Source organism: Oratosquilla oratoria, chromosome 26 (genome assembly GCF_046742065.1).
Source record: "Oratosquilla oratoria isolate Oo_2021 chromosome 26, ASM4674206v1, whole genome shotgun sequence".
NCBI classification, from domain to species: Eukaryota; Metazoa; Arthropoda; class Malacostraca; order Stomatopoda; family Squillidae; genus Oratosquilla; species Oratosquilla oratoria.
This window is the reverse complement of record NC_134802.1, coordinates 32442481-32457327: the sequence shown is the minus strand read 5'-3', so window position 1 is coordinate 32457327 and position 14847 is coordinate 32442481. Positions and strand designations below refer to the sequence as shown.

General features: G+C 38.8%; 1 protein-coding gene across 1 annotated transcript in view; it reads right to left on the bottom strand.

The window, feature by feature from the left end:
• LOC143039456 (neuronal acetylcholine receptor subunit alpha-7-like) overlaps positions 1-14515 on the bottom strand; it is a 25702-nt gene extending 11187 nt beyond the window's left edge. The window contains exons 1-2 of the mRNA XM_076209544.1: positions 13798-14515; positions 3608-3804 (exon numbers count right to left, since the gene is read on the bottom strand). Coding sequence (XP_076065659.1) covers positions 3608-3804; positions 13798-13882 — 282 coding nt within the window. The 5' untranslated portion in view covers positions 13883-14515. The remainder of the gene's footprint in view (positions 1-3607; positions 3805-13797) is intronic.
• Between the last annotated feature and the right edge of the window lie 332 nt (positions 14516-14847).

The following is a 14847-nucleotide window of genomic DNA, read 5'->3' as shown; positions in this document are numbered from 1 at the left end:
GTTGTCAATATACATCATAGATCCAAGAGTAATACAACTCCTGGAGTTTATAAATTACCTTGTTTAGATTGCAATGATGTATATTGGGGACAGACGGGTCGAGATCTCAATACCAGGGTTAAGGAGCACAAGAACTCTGTTAAATACGGACAGGAAAATTCCGCAGTATTTCAGCACGTCGCCAATAAAAACCACCGAATAAATTGGGACGATGCTGAAATAATTTATAAATCCAAATGTAGTTTCAGAAGAAAAATAGTAGAATCCTCATTAATAAATAATTTCCCAAATTACAACATTTCCTATGGTCAATGGTCACCAGACTGTATTTCTTCTTTTGCCATAAATAAAATGTTACCATCAACATTAGCGGTGGACAAAAATCACCAAGGCCCATGCAACGCCGTTCATGTGACCTGAGCCACCAAGATGCGAGCATGCGTGCCGGGCGTGTTGACCTGAGCTCCGTCCCCTCTTGCTACCTCACTGTTTCACTATAAATACACATTGTTCTGTACTTTGTAATTCATATCTGCTGAAGAGGATCACAGTAAGTGATCGAAATATACAGATCTCTATATCTTCGCTTATTCTTCTCCGAAAGTGGGTCATCAGTATTATATATATATATATATATATATATATATATATATATATATATACAGTATATATACACAGTATATATCGTCAACCACAATACACTTTAATTCTAAGCCATCAACATCGAGAGACTCAAGGAGGCCAACATACAGAAATTGAAACGTGGTACATTCAAGGACTCGAACCTGCGCTAGCACGTGACAAGTGTTAGTGACTTAACCGATTGCGCCATCAAGAGAGATATAAGTTGAGTGCAACTTTTCTCATATATTTGTATGCTCGAGCTACATACACGTACACGAAATTCTGCGTTCAACCCAACTCCACTATGATAGTACAATTGGTAAGTATACGAGCGAGGAAAACAATTTGTACAACACTGAATGGGTCCCAGTGAACAGATATACATTTTTATCAACCACAATACACTTTAATTCTAAATCATCAACATCGAGAGGCTCGAGGAGGCCAACATGCAGAAATTGAAACGTGGTACACTCAAGGACTCGAACCTACGCTAGCACGTGACAAGTGTTAGTGACTTAACCGATTGCGCCATCAAGAGAGATATAAGTTCAGCGCAACTTCTCTTGTATATTTGTATGCTCGAGTTACACGTACACTAAATTTTGAGTTCAACCCATCTCCACTATAATAGTACAATTGGTGAATATACGAACGAGGGAAAATATTTGTACAACACAGAATGGGTCCCAGTGAACAGATATACATTTTTATCAACCACAATCCACTTTAATTCTAAATCAACATCGAGAGACTCGAGGAGGCCAACTTGCGGAAATTGAAACGTGGTACAGCCAAGGACTCGACCTACGCTAGCACGTGACAAATGTTAGTGACTTAACCGATTGCGCCATCATTATATATATATATATATATATACATATATATATATATATATATATATATATATATATATATTATATATATATGTATATATATATATATATATACATATATATATATATATATATATAATCACGAAGAACCCACAGTCGGAATAAAAGGACATAGCTATGGCCCTCTTCCTGAGGAGAGCTATGGCTATTAGCCGAAATATAGAAGTTACATTTTCTTCTAAGTTTCCTTTTATTCCGACTATGGTTTCTTTGTATTTATTTTTACAAATATGCCACTACATTTTGTCCAAGTGATAAATAAATACATATATATATATATATATATATATATATATATATATATATATATATATATATAGAGAGAGAGAGAGAGAGAGAGAGAGAGAGAGAGAGAGAGAGAGAGAGAGAGAGAGAGAGAGAGAGATTACGACGAGTTGAAGAAGGTGGGAAAAAAGAGACACGAGTCTATTTTCGATTTTATTCTTGGCCGGTTTCGCACTAAGCTCCTTCAGAGGAATGGACTATGGTCTACTTAGGGTAATGGTTCTTAACCTTGTTGGAGGTACTGAATCCCGCAAGTTTCATACATACATTCATCGAACCCTTCGTAGTTGGAAAAATAAAATATGTTTTTTTTTTCCTTCAAATTCAAAACATAGGAACTATATACTGTATTAGTGCACAAACTGTACCATGGATCATTTGCGCACGAAATCACTGTTCAAAGAACAAAACCAACAGAACATGAATTTCACATAAAACGAAAACGTAATGAATATTTGGGGTGAACCCAAGGGTCATCCAAACCTCCAAACCCCGGAAAGTGACTCATCGAACCCAGGGTTAAGAAACACTGACTTCGGGCAGACAACCCGCTCTCACGGAATCGATTTTTGTGAGAGAGGAAAAGTCTGCAGGAAAATGAAATGATAGGCGAGTGTAGAGTAGGTCTGTTGCCACTGAGCACTTTTAAGGTGTACTTGTTAGGGAAATGCTTCAGGTGAATGGAATTCTGGAATTCTGGAATTCAAGAAAAGACCACCTCGCTTGCGCGGGATCGGGTTTTGTGGGAGGGGAAGAACGTCTGTTAGAAAATGAAAAGATAGTAGTGTATAAAAGAGGGCTATTGCCACCGGGCGAATCGCGAGCAATTAGGGGCTAGATTGTTGTCATGGCATAGGAGGACTTGACCAGGAGCTTGGAGGGAAGCGCCTGACGCCGGAGGTTAGGAGGTTGGGATTACCAACGGGGTTAGGATCACCAACGAAAGTTTAGAAAATGGTAGGAGGCGTAGTAGTAGAGAAAGGTGGAAAAACGGAAAAATCTTTAGTGGGAGGTAAACTGAAATGAGAAGATGTAGTAGAAGAGAAAGTTAGAAAGGAAGCGAATTTTAGTCGAAGAAAAAGTAAGTGTTTATGTTTGTGCGTGATTTGTGGCTCTGTTCGTGAGAGGTGTATGTGTGTATCTTACGAGAAGTGAGTTGATTTCACTTTCCGCGTGTAGAGGGCGAACCTGATAAGCCACAGGTGGGGCGAGCGTCCCCTGATTATCCCCAGGTTTTGGGTTTGAAGTCCTTTTAGATCTGGTCAAGGGGCGGAGCGAGGGGGGGCAGACGGGTGGTGTACACCCGCCTGCCGACGTCAACGAGAGATCAGTGACCAGAACGGGAGCGGCAAGGAGATAACTCCCCGCCGCCACCGCTGGCGAGGGCGAACCTGATAAGCCACAGGTGGGGCGAGCGTTGTCTGTTTATCCCCAGACTGGGTTTGAAGTCCTTTTAGAGCTGATCAAGGGGCGGTGCGAGGGGGGGCAGACGGGCGGTGTACACCCGCCTGCCGACGTCAACGAGAGATCAGTGACCAGAACGGGAGCGGCAAGGAGATGACTCCTCGCCGCCACCGCTGGCGAGCGCGAACCTGATGAGCCACAGGTGAATGTTTCTCTGGGGCAAAGGTGACAGAATATATTTACAATGCAACCCCACGTTCCCACTAATGAGGAAAGACCAGTGGATGGTTGGGCAGAAGAATACAATGACCTATCAAAACTGACATTAATCTTAACAATTCGAGTTGCAAATCATTATTATCATTATGATTTCCTTGTCATCAACAGCATCGGCTTACCATGTAGACGAAGGTGTTCATGGTCATTATCTGGGTGTCGTCATTCATCCAAATGCCAATTGGACTCAGGCTGTAGTAGACGGTGGTCGTTCCGTTGTGGTCGCGATGAGGCATGGCGGTTTTGTCGTAATTTTTGAGAATCTTGTTCTTGATACGTTGGCCCAAGTCCCACCAGTCTGGACCCTCCTCGGCGTCTCCTATAGTGTATGGCAAGTTTACAAAGGATTACAAAGGAAAAGCATGCCGACAGAAGACCTTTTGGCCCATTACTAGGGTGGATGCGAAAAAATAAATAAATAGATAGAAGAAATATATATATATATATATATATATATATATATATATATATATATATATATATATATATATATAATATATATATATATATATATATATATATGTATAATAAAACATAATATAGAATGAATAAATGAATAAAATAAAAGAGATAATGATGAATAATAAACTAACAGATGAATAATAATAGTTTATGATAATGAATAAACAATAGAATATAAACAGATAGGTAATCAATGAATAATAATTAATGAATAAATAGAGTAAGATAAATGGCAGGCATTACAGCATCTTGCTTAGGTGTTTATCTAAACGAATTCTAAAACTTCGAACTGTACTACATTGCACTGCCTATGCAGGAAATTTATTCCATTCATTTACTACATGGTTAGCGAAGTTGTTTCTACCCACTTCCTAACAGTGTGAGACCATTATTTTTAGTCTTATTCGTATTCATTGTAAGAATTTCGGCACTTTTGATGTTGTCAACTCCCTTTAGAATTTTAAAAACTTGTATCAAATCACCCGTGTCTACGCTTTTTTTAGGGAAAACAGATTCATATGTTTTAGTCAATTTTCGTATGATTTATTTTAGATATTTGTAATCAGTTTTGTGGCTCACCGTTGTACTTTTCCAATCTGTCAATGTCTTTAACGAGATTCGGTGACCATACGAAAACAGTATATTCCAAATGTGGACGAACTAACGACTTATATAGCTTGTTAGACAGATGGACTTTAAAAAAAGAAAATCGCGCAGTCAGTCCTAGAATCTTATTTGCTTTCTATGAGGCGGAAATACACTGTTTAGATGATTCTGGATCATCACCGATAATTACGCCGATATCTTTTTCACTATCCACTTTTCTGAATTTCCAAATAACTTGTAATTGTACTCATTATTATGTTAATTTATGTGCATAACTTTACGCGGGTCAAATTTCATTAGCCTCTTTTCAGACTACTGCTGTAGTTTATCTACATCTATCTATATATACAGTATATATATATATACATATATATATATACATATATATATATATATATATATATGTATATATATAATATCTAATCGTTTTAAGTGATCATTTACCATTCCGCACAGTTTTGTACTATCAGCAAATTTAGAGACAAAAGATTTCAGCTCGTGGTCCATATCATTTATATATACTATGAATAGAAGTGGTCCAAGAACAGAACCCTGAGGGACTCCACTCTAAACATTTTTCCATCTAGAAGTTTTGCCGTTTAGTACAACTCTCTGTTTACAATCGTTTACCCAGTTACAAGTCGAGCTTAATAGGCTACCACTTATTCCGTATGAAGCTAAAATTTAGCAAGTAGTATTCTGTGCGGGACGGTATCAAAACCCTTCGCAAAGTCCAGATATATTAAGTCTATATTGTTTCTCTTGTCATAATTTGAGATGACTGTCTTGTAGAATTTGAGTAGGTTGGTCACGCAAGAACGTTTCATTCTAAATTCATGCTGACTATCATTTATTAAATAGTTACTTTCTAAATGGTGTTTACAAAACAGTTACTTTCTTAATGGCGTTTATTTGTCTGGTAGCAACATTATGGGCGAATTTATGAACGGATATTTTTTTTCTTCTAATTGTGGAGTACGTCTCGAAATAACATAGTATTACATTTCGGTAGAGACGAAACCCTTTAAGATGTCGTAACCTATGAGTCCTTTACAGGAAGGTGTCGTCCAAAATCGGTTAAGATCCCGCGCGGCCTTGCAATTCACGAAAGATTTTCTCCGCGTTTATATTCTCTCTCTCTCTCTCTCTCTCTCTCTCTCTCTCTCCCTGTACAATTCTTGTCTCCCATCTTGTGATGAAAAATCACTATAGTATTGCACCAGGATTTATGAATGCTACGAGTATATAGTTGAGCTAATTTACATTGAGCTTCTTTCCCTACATCTTTGAGATCTATCGATATTCCATTTTACCCACGTGTTTTCCTCGTTTCATACTTCTTCATTTATAAATTCTGGTAAACTACTAGCATCTATAGATATCGGGCGTAATTTTTTTGTCGAATGAGATTCGAAATTGTCGTAAGCATACCCGAGTGAGAATTTCCCAGTTAGTTTCTGCTGAGGGAGACTATTTTCAACCGTGTTTATAGTAGAAATGGTGTCACTGACTCTTTTTAATGTTGCCGGTGGGGTTATGGATCATCCTCTTGAACTTCTTCAAGCCTGATGTGGCTAAACGTGGCGTTTCTCACGCATCTGTTGACAATAATCTAAGCTTTTCGCCTTCGTCATCTTCAAAAATGAATGCTAAAATACCTCAAGTTCAAAATGAAACCTGCAACCAAACCGACAGCATTAAGAAATAAATCAACGACACCGTTTCAGCTGTCATTAATGTTAGTAATAGTCTCCCTCTGCAGAAACTGGCCTAGGAATTCTCACTTAGTTGGACTTACAGTTCCAAAATACATAAACCTGGTAACCTTTTAGGTCCAATTATATCGCAAACACACATTGCAATCTATACTATATCCAGGATATTTAACAAACTTCTCGTTCCATATATATCTGACACATTCAACCTTCCTTCTCAGATTTCTTCTTTTGTGAGGATTCCCGGACAGCATTATTGTTACCTTCGACGCCAAAAGCCTCTTCACTAATGTTCCCGTAGACAAGACAGCTAAATTCATACTTGCAGCGACATTACACCTCTCGACACCCCAGTAATATTTGAAAATAATCCTAGAACTGTACACTAGATAAATTTCCTTTACTTGCCCGAGTACCAAAAGACTGATGCTGCAGGAATGGGTAGCACTCTCGGAGCTGTTCGCTAATATGTTTATGGGATGTGTCAAGTCAGATACCCTGGGTTTTTACCTCCCCTCCCTATACTCACACTATGTTCATCCTGGTTACAGCATACAACACACTGCCATCCCGAAATAAGTCCAGTAGAGTCCATTCGTATAAAAGAACTATCTATACAATTCAAATCGACGTCGAAGGGAATATATACCCCCAGATAATTTTCTTCGGCAAGTTTCAAGGAATTATTTGCGCGTGAATTGTCAGATTTATGGTGTCCAGCAATTTGCAAGTGGTCATTTTTGTTTCGATTCCATGATATAAGATCACAAGACAAAAGCTCACAACACCGGATTCTGAAACTACGGTGTACAGCAAGCCCAAGACTACAGGATTCTGTCTCAGCGGAGTAAGTGCCTTAAACACTACCTACGCTCCAGCATCATCTATGTTCCTCCTCAGAGGATGTACACTTGGAACAAGGACCCCTGAGGCTCGTTTCACGCGTACTGACTTTTCTCCACCCACTGTCCACGAAATGACATCGTGCTCTCGATAAAAAAAAAAAAAAAAAAAAAAAATGGGAGGGACGCTTTCACACATCATGACCACGACCCATGTTTATTTGAGAGCACGACGTCGTGTCGTGGACGGCGCAAGGCGAAAAATCGATACGTGGGAAACGAGCCTTTCTTATGTACTAGTAAGATATGGCTATAGTAACACTGACATATTCGACATACTCAAAAGACGAGTGGTATGTTCCCCAAAATGGTAAGACAAGTATACTTCCTCCTAAAGAAATCATCAAGTTTTACTACAGAGACCTTATGTCTACTGACTACAAGACAAATCTGGAAATGATATCAAAGCCATCACTGATAGAAGTGTTATCCCTACAACTCCCCCACAATGCATCTTCCCCATTTCCTATTATAAGACTTTAAGAAAATATGATCCAAAACAGACCCACCATGCCCAAGACTACATAACCTACCATTACGACTGCAGTGGTGAGGAATGTGGACCTTATTCTTATATCGGTATGACGAGGGCAAATATTACTAGACGATCTACTCGTCGCCTGCAAACAGGGACTACTCAAAACTAATGTCACACGAAAAGATCTAGTCGACAATGCATTTACCACCTGTAAGAAACACGACCATCGCCGCATCTCATATCTAGAAGCCATACAATCTTGAACCAAATATACGATTTCCAAACATTTTCATCACCAGAGCATGGTTATACCCCCAGTAGCAGCAGCCGTAGCCTCAGTCGTTGAAGCAGCAGCAGCGAGGTAGCTTCATTTGGTTGTCTTTGAGTTAATCCTAGCAACTAGTGAGTAGTGTCCACAGGAGACGCCATCTCTTACTCGCGTCTGCTTTGAAAATGGCTCAACAGAGTTCTGAAACATCACTTACAGTTGGAGTACTTCTGAAGAAACTCCACAAATAGTATCGAATAATTGTGTGCAGTGTTGAAAATGTACATGAAAGAAATAGTGCAAAATGTGCAGAATGTCCTTGTATGCCTTCAGTGGGAAAAATGTGTATGCGTGTGTGTGTGTGTGTGTGTGTGTGTGTGTGTGTGTGTGTGTGTGTGTGTGTGTGTGTGTGTGTGTCTGATTCACCATGGTATTGGATCACGTGTTGGACTCGTGGTCGACATTTATTAACCTCCTGGATGAGAGCTCAGAGCTCATATGACCGATCTATGGGTAATACTGTGACCTCACACGCACACACACACACACCCAACTCCCCGCCCACGAGAATTGGAGTAACGACTCGCAGCGCAGTGATACTGAAATTATTTCAGCCCTAGGCGGGATTCGAACCCGGACTGTGCATGCGCGCGCGCATGTGTGTGTGTGATTCACCATGGTCTTGGATCACGTGTTGGACTTGTGATCGACAACTACTACCCTCCCGAATGAGAGCTCAGAGCTCATGTGTATGTGTGTGTAGGTGTGGAATGAAGGAATGTGTAATCTCTTAAACAATTATTTTAGCTCGGTATTCGTAAACGAAACACCTCAAAGTGAATTCCAAACTGAAACCTGTGAAAAGTCTGGGGTAAACTTACTCACTACGGTAAATATAACAAAAGAAACAATTAAAAGGTGTATAGACAAACTCAAAGTTAACAAAACACCAGGGCCTGACGGTTGGCATCCAAGAATCTTAAAGGAAATTAAAAATGAGATTGTTGTTCCATTAGAAATTATTTTCAAGAAATCCATCATATCCGGAGATGTCCCAATAGAATGGAAGCTAGCTAACGTTACTCCCATATTCAAAAAAGGTGACAAAAAGAAACCAAATAACTATAGGCCTATTAGTTTGACTTCGATCGTAGGAAAAATAATGGAAACTATCATCAGAGATGCTATCGAATATCATTTAGAAAGTAACCGTTTGATAAATGATAGCCAACATGGTTTCAGACGGAAACGTTCTTGCGTGACTAACTTACTCGAATTCTACAACACAGTTATCTCGAATTATGACAAAAGAAACAATATAGATTTAATATATCTAGACTTTGCAAAAGCTTTTGATACCGTCCCACACGAAAGACTACTTACTAAATTAGCTTTGCATGGAATAAGTGGTAGCCTATTAGGTTGGACTAGTAATTGGTTGAAAGGTCGAAAACAGAGAGTTGTTTTAAATGGAAAAACTTCTGGATGGAAAAGTGTTGCAAGTGGAGTTCCTCAGGGTTCCGTTCTTGGGCCACTTCTATTCATAGTATATATAAATGATATAGACCATGGACTAAAATCTACTGTTTCCAAATTTGCTGATGATACAAAACTGTGCGGAGTGGCAAATGATCACTCAAACCAATTAGATATTCAAGAAGATTTAGATCAATTACAGCAATGGTCTGAAAAGTGGCTAATGAAATTTAACACAAGTAAATGCAAGGTAATGCACATAGGTAAAAATAACAGCAATTACGATTACAAATTATTTGGAAATTCGTTAACAAAAGTGGATAGTGAAAAAGATCTCGGCGTAATTATCAGTAACGACCTCAAATCATCCAAGCAGTGTATTTCAGCCTCTGAGAAAGCAAATAAGATTCTGGGATTGATTGCGCGATCGTTTGATTTCAAAAGTCCATCACTCATTAACAAGCTATATAAATCGTTAGTTCGTCCACATTTGGAATATGCTGTTTCCGTATGGTCACCGAATCTCATTAAAGACATTGACAGACTGGAAAAAGTACAACGGCGAGCCACAAAACTGATTCCAAATATCAAAAATAAATCATACGAAAATCGACTTAAGCACATGAATCTGTTTTCCCTAAAAAAGCGTAGACTCAGAGGTGACTTGATACAGGTCTTTAAGATTTTAAAGGGAATTGACAACATCAAAAGTGACAAAATTTTCACATTGAATGAGAATCAGACAAGAAACAATGGTCTCAAACTGTCCGGAAATAGATTCAATTTGGAAGTAGGTAGAAACAACTTTGCCAACCGTGTAGTTAATGAATGGAATAAACTTCCTGCACAGGTAGTGCAATGTAGTTCAGTTCGAAGCTTTAAGAATCATTTAGATAAATACCTAAGTAAGATGCTGTAATGATTATAATTTATGTTATATTATTTGTTTTTGTTTTGTTATAATTTGTCTGTCTGATTTTCATTTATTATTAGTTATATGTCAATTTATTATCATTTACTATTTACCTGTTTGTTTGTTATTCAACTATACCAATGCATTTATTTATGTATTTTAATTGTTATTTACATTGTTATAGTTTTAATTTATTATTAATATGATTTTTTTTTCTTTTTTTTTCTTTTTTTTTGCATCCGACCTAGATATGGATCAAAAGGTCTCCTGTCGGCATGCTTTGCCTTTGTAATCCTTTGTAATCCTTTGTGTGTGTGTGTGTGTGTGTGTGTGTGCGTGCGTGCGTGTGTGTGTGTGTGTGTGTGTGTGTGTGTGTGTGTGTGTGTGTGTGTGTGTGTGTGTGTGATTCACCATGGTCTTGGATCACGTGTTGGACTCGTGATCGACATTTATTAACCTCCCGGATGAGAGCTCAGAGCTCGTATGACCGATCTATGGGTAATACTGTGACCACACACACACACACACACACACACACACACACACACACACACACACACACACACACACACACACACACACACACACACACACACACACACACACACATACACACACACACACACAAAGGATTACAAAGGCGGAGCATGCCGACAGGAGACCTTTTGGTCCATATCTAGGTCGGATGCGAAAAAAATCATAATAATGATAAAATGATAAATAAAAACTATGATAATGTAAATAACAAATAAAATACATAAATAAATGCATAGGTATAGTTAAATAATAAACAAACAGGTAAATAGTAAATAATAATAAATTGACATATAACTTATAATAAATGAAAATCAGACAGACAAATGATCACAAAACAAAAACAAATAATATGAAATAAATTATAATCATTACAGCATCTTGCTTAGGTGTTTATCTAAATGATTCTTAAAGCTTCAAACTGAACTACATTGCGCTACCTGTGCAGGAAGTTTATTCCATTCATTAACTACACGGTTGGCAAAGTTGTTTCTACCTACTTCCAAATTGAATCTATTTCCGGATAGTTTGAGACCATTGTTTCTTGTCTGACTCTCATTCAATGTGAAAATTTTGTCACTTTTGATGTTGTCAATTCCCTTTAAAATCTTAAAGACCTGTATCAAGTCACCTCTGAGTCTACGCTTTTTTGGGGAAAACAGATTCATATGTTTTAGTCGATTTTAGTATGATTTATTTTTGATATTTGGAATCAGTTTTGTGGCTCGCCGTTGTACTTTTTCCAGTCTGTCAATGTCTTTGAGATTCGGTGACCATACGGAAACAGCATATTCCAAATGTGGACGAACTAACGATTTATATAGCTTGTTAATGAGTGATGGACTTTGAAAATCAAAAGATCGCGCAATCAGTCCCAGAATCTTATTTGCTTTCTCAGAGGCTGAAATACACTGCTTGGATGATTTGAGGTCGTTACTGATAATTACGCCGAGATCTTTTTCACTATCCACTTTTGTTAACGAATTTTCAAATAACTTGTAATCGTACTTACTGTTATTTTTACCTATGTGCATTACTTTGCATTTACTTGTGTTAAATTTCATTAGCCACTTTTCAGACCGTAGCTGTAATTTATCTAAATCCTCTTGAATATCTAATTGGTTTGAGTGATCATTTGCCACTCCGCCTAGTTTTGTATCATCAGCAAAATTGGAAACAGTAGATTTTAGACCATGGATTTTAGACCAAGGATTTCTGACCTCCGATTTAAAAATATTCCAATAAACATAAATAACATATATACATATATATACATACATATGTATACATATATATACACATACATATACATATATATATATATACACATAAGTGTGCGTGTGTGTATGTTTGTACAACACTGAATGGGTCCCAGTGAACAGATATACATTTTTATCAACCACAATACACTCCAATCACAAGCCACCAACATCAAGAGACTCAAGGAGGCCAACATGCAGAAACCGAAACGTGGCACCGCACACACACACACACACACACACACACACACACACACACACACACACACACACACACACACACACACACACACACACACACACACACACAAAACTCCCCGCCCACGAGAGTTGGAGTAACAACCAACAACGCAGCAATATAGAAATTATTTCAGCCTTGGGCAGGATTCGAACCCGGTGTGTGTATTCACTTGGTCTTTGGATCACGTGTTGGACTCGTGATCGACAGCTATTTCCCTCCTGGAAGAGAGCTCAGAGCTCGTAGGTCCGATCTATGGGTAATGCTATGACCTTGCACACACACACACCCCCAACTCCCCGCCCACGAGAGTTGGAGTAACACCCCTCAGCGCTGCGATACTGATATTATTTCAGCCCCGGGCGAGGATCGAACCCGGACCTCCGTAGTGGCAGGCCAGAGCTCTAACCACAGCGCCATGTGTGTGTGTGTGTGTGTGTGTGTGTGTGTGTGTGTGTGTGTGTGTGTGTGTGTGTGTGTGTGTGTGTGTGTGTGTGTGTGTGTGTGTGTGTGTTTACCTACCTAGCTGTATTTACCTAGTTGTATTTTACGGGAAAGGGAGCTATGCTCGTGGTGTCCCGTCTTTATATCTCATTTTATCTAAACTATTTTTGAATTCATGTATTGTTTTTGCACACACTACTTTCTCATCTAACTTGTTCCAACTGTCTATTACTCTGTGAGGAAAGCTGTTCTTTTTCAGATCTCTTCTATAGCTGTCTTTCTTGATTTTCTTTCCGTGTCCTCATGTATTTCTATCATTCCATTTTATTAGATCCTCTCTATCAATAATTTCTATGCCTTTCATGATTCTGTAAATAGCTATCAAATCTCCTCCCTCTCTTCTTTGCTCTAGTGTCTGTAGCTCAAGTTTTGCTAGTCTCTCTTCATAATGATAGCTTTGAGAGTGTTGGTGCCAATTTTGTAATTGCTCTTTGTATTCTTTCAAGTTTTTTATACATTTGTGTGTGTGTGTGTGTGTGTGTGTGTGTGTGTGTGTGTGTGTGTGTGTGTGTGTGTGTGTGTGTGTGTGTGTGTGTGTGTGTGTGTGTGTGTGTGTGTGTGCGTGCGTGTGTTTGTGTGTGTGTGTGTGTGTGTGTGTGTGCGTGCGTGTGTTTGTGTGTGTGTGTGTGTGTGTGTGTGTGTGTGTGTGTGTGTGTGTATGTGTGTGTGTGTGTGTGTGTGTGTGTGTGTGTGTGTGGTTGTGTGTGTTTGTGTGTGAGTGTGTGTGTGTGTGTGTGTGTGTGTGTGTGTGTGTGTGTGTGTGTGTGTGTGTGTGTGTGTGTGTGTGTGTGTGTGTGTGTGTGTGTGTGTATGTGTGTGTGTGTGTGTGTGTACAGACAAATCATCGTGACGACGAACATAAATAGATTTTCATTCCTCTGGAAGCTATTATATATGAGCTACCAGATAGTCAACAAAAGAAGAAAAATGGACGTGTAAAATCCCAACAAGAATTACCTGCATTTGCAGAGACGGTGAAATATAGTAGTAGCCAAACAACGCTTGTCAGCAGATGCACCCCACTGCCGGCCATTTTACTCATTACTTAGCAACGTCGTCGTCGTCTTGTGATTCAACAATTGTCGACTTTTTCACTTGAGTAACATTCACTAATTTGACAAATTCTTGTTTTCTTCTCTTTATTTTATTTTATTTTATTTATCCATGTCAGTTATAAAGCCTTTGCTTCAGGGCATTATTGTACTTTCACCGTAAGATCCACATTAAACTACTTCGATAATAACAGAATGTTCTGCAAAGTCACAAGTGGCCTTCGATTGCTTTCTCAGTTTTTCATATTAGTAAGACAATTTTTAAGTTGAGGACATCAGCACTGAGCGAGCTTCATATTCCAATTGAAAGTTTATATCTAGTATAATCACCTGTTCATCAAATTAAAAACTGACTTGGAAATACACTTTCATAAAGTATGACACGTTCGTAAAGGTTAGGATTTATGGGTACCATGCGGGAACACAGTTAACATCTGTTCATCTCAACACATCATCTTAAGAAATCCTGTCGCACTATTTAAATGACACCTTATTCACTGCACGAATCTAAGTAAAACAAATTGATAAAATGATAACGTCACTTCCTTTACAGAGAGAGCAATCGTGATGCCTAGGACTCGCAGTCAGCGACCTATAGGCCTTGACTGGCGACATATACGTGTGAATAGGACCTGGGAGATGTGACACAAGTAGGCGTGTTTTCCCGCCCTCTGATTGGTTCTCATCGTATGACGTGTAGCAGGCACGCTTGCTGGACATTTGAGCCGAGACAGTGTATGCAGTGCTGGTTTAGTGTTCGTGAACACATGCAGTTGAATTCTGCAATGTCATAACATTATTATATTGACATGCAGTCAGTTAAATGTTGGTGTATTGCTACTTACATTTACCAAGAAGCCCTTCGCCATTTCACTCCGATCAATTACCCATTTGCAGAGTGTGTGTGTGTGTGTGTGTGTGTGTGTGTGTGTGTGTGTGTGTGTGTGTGTGTGTG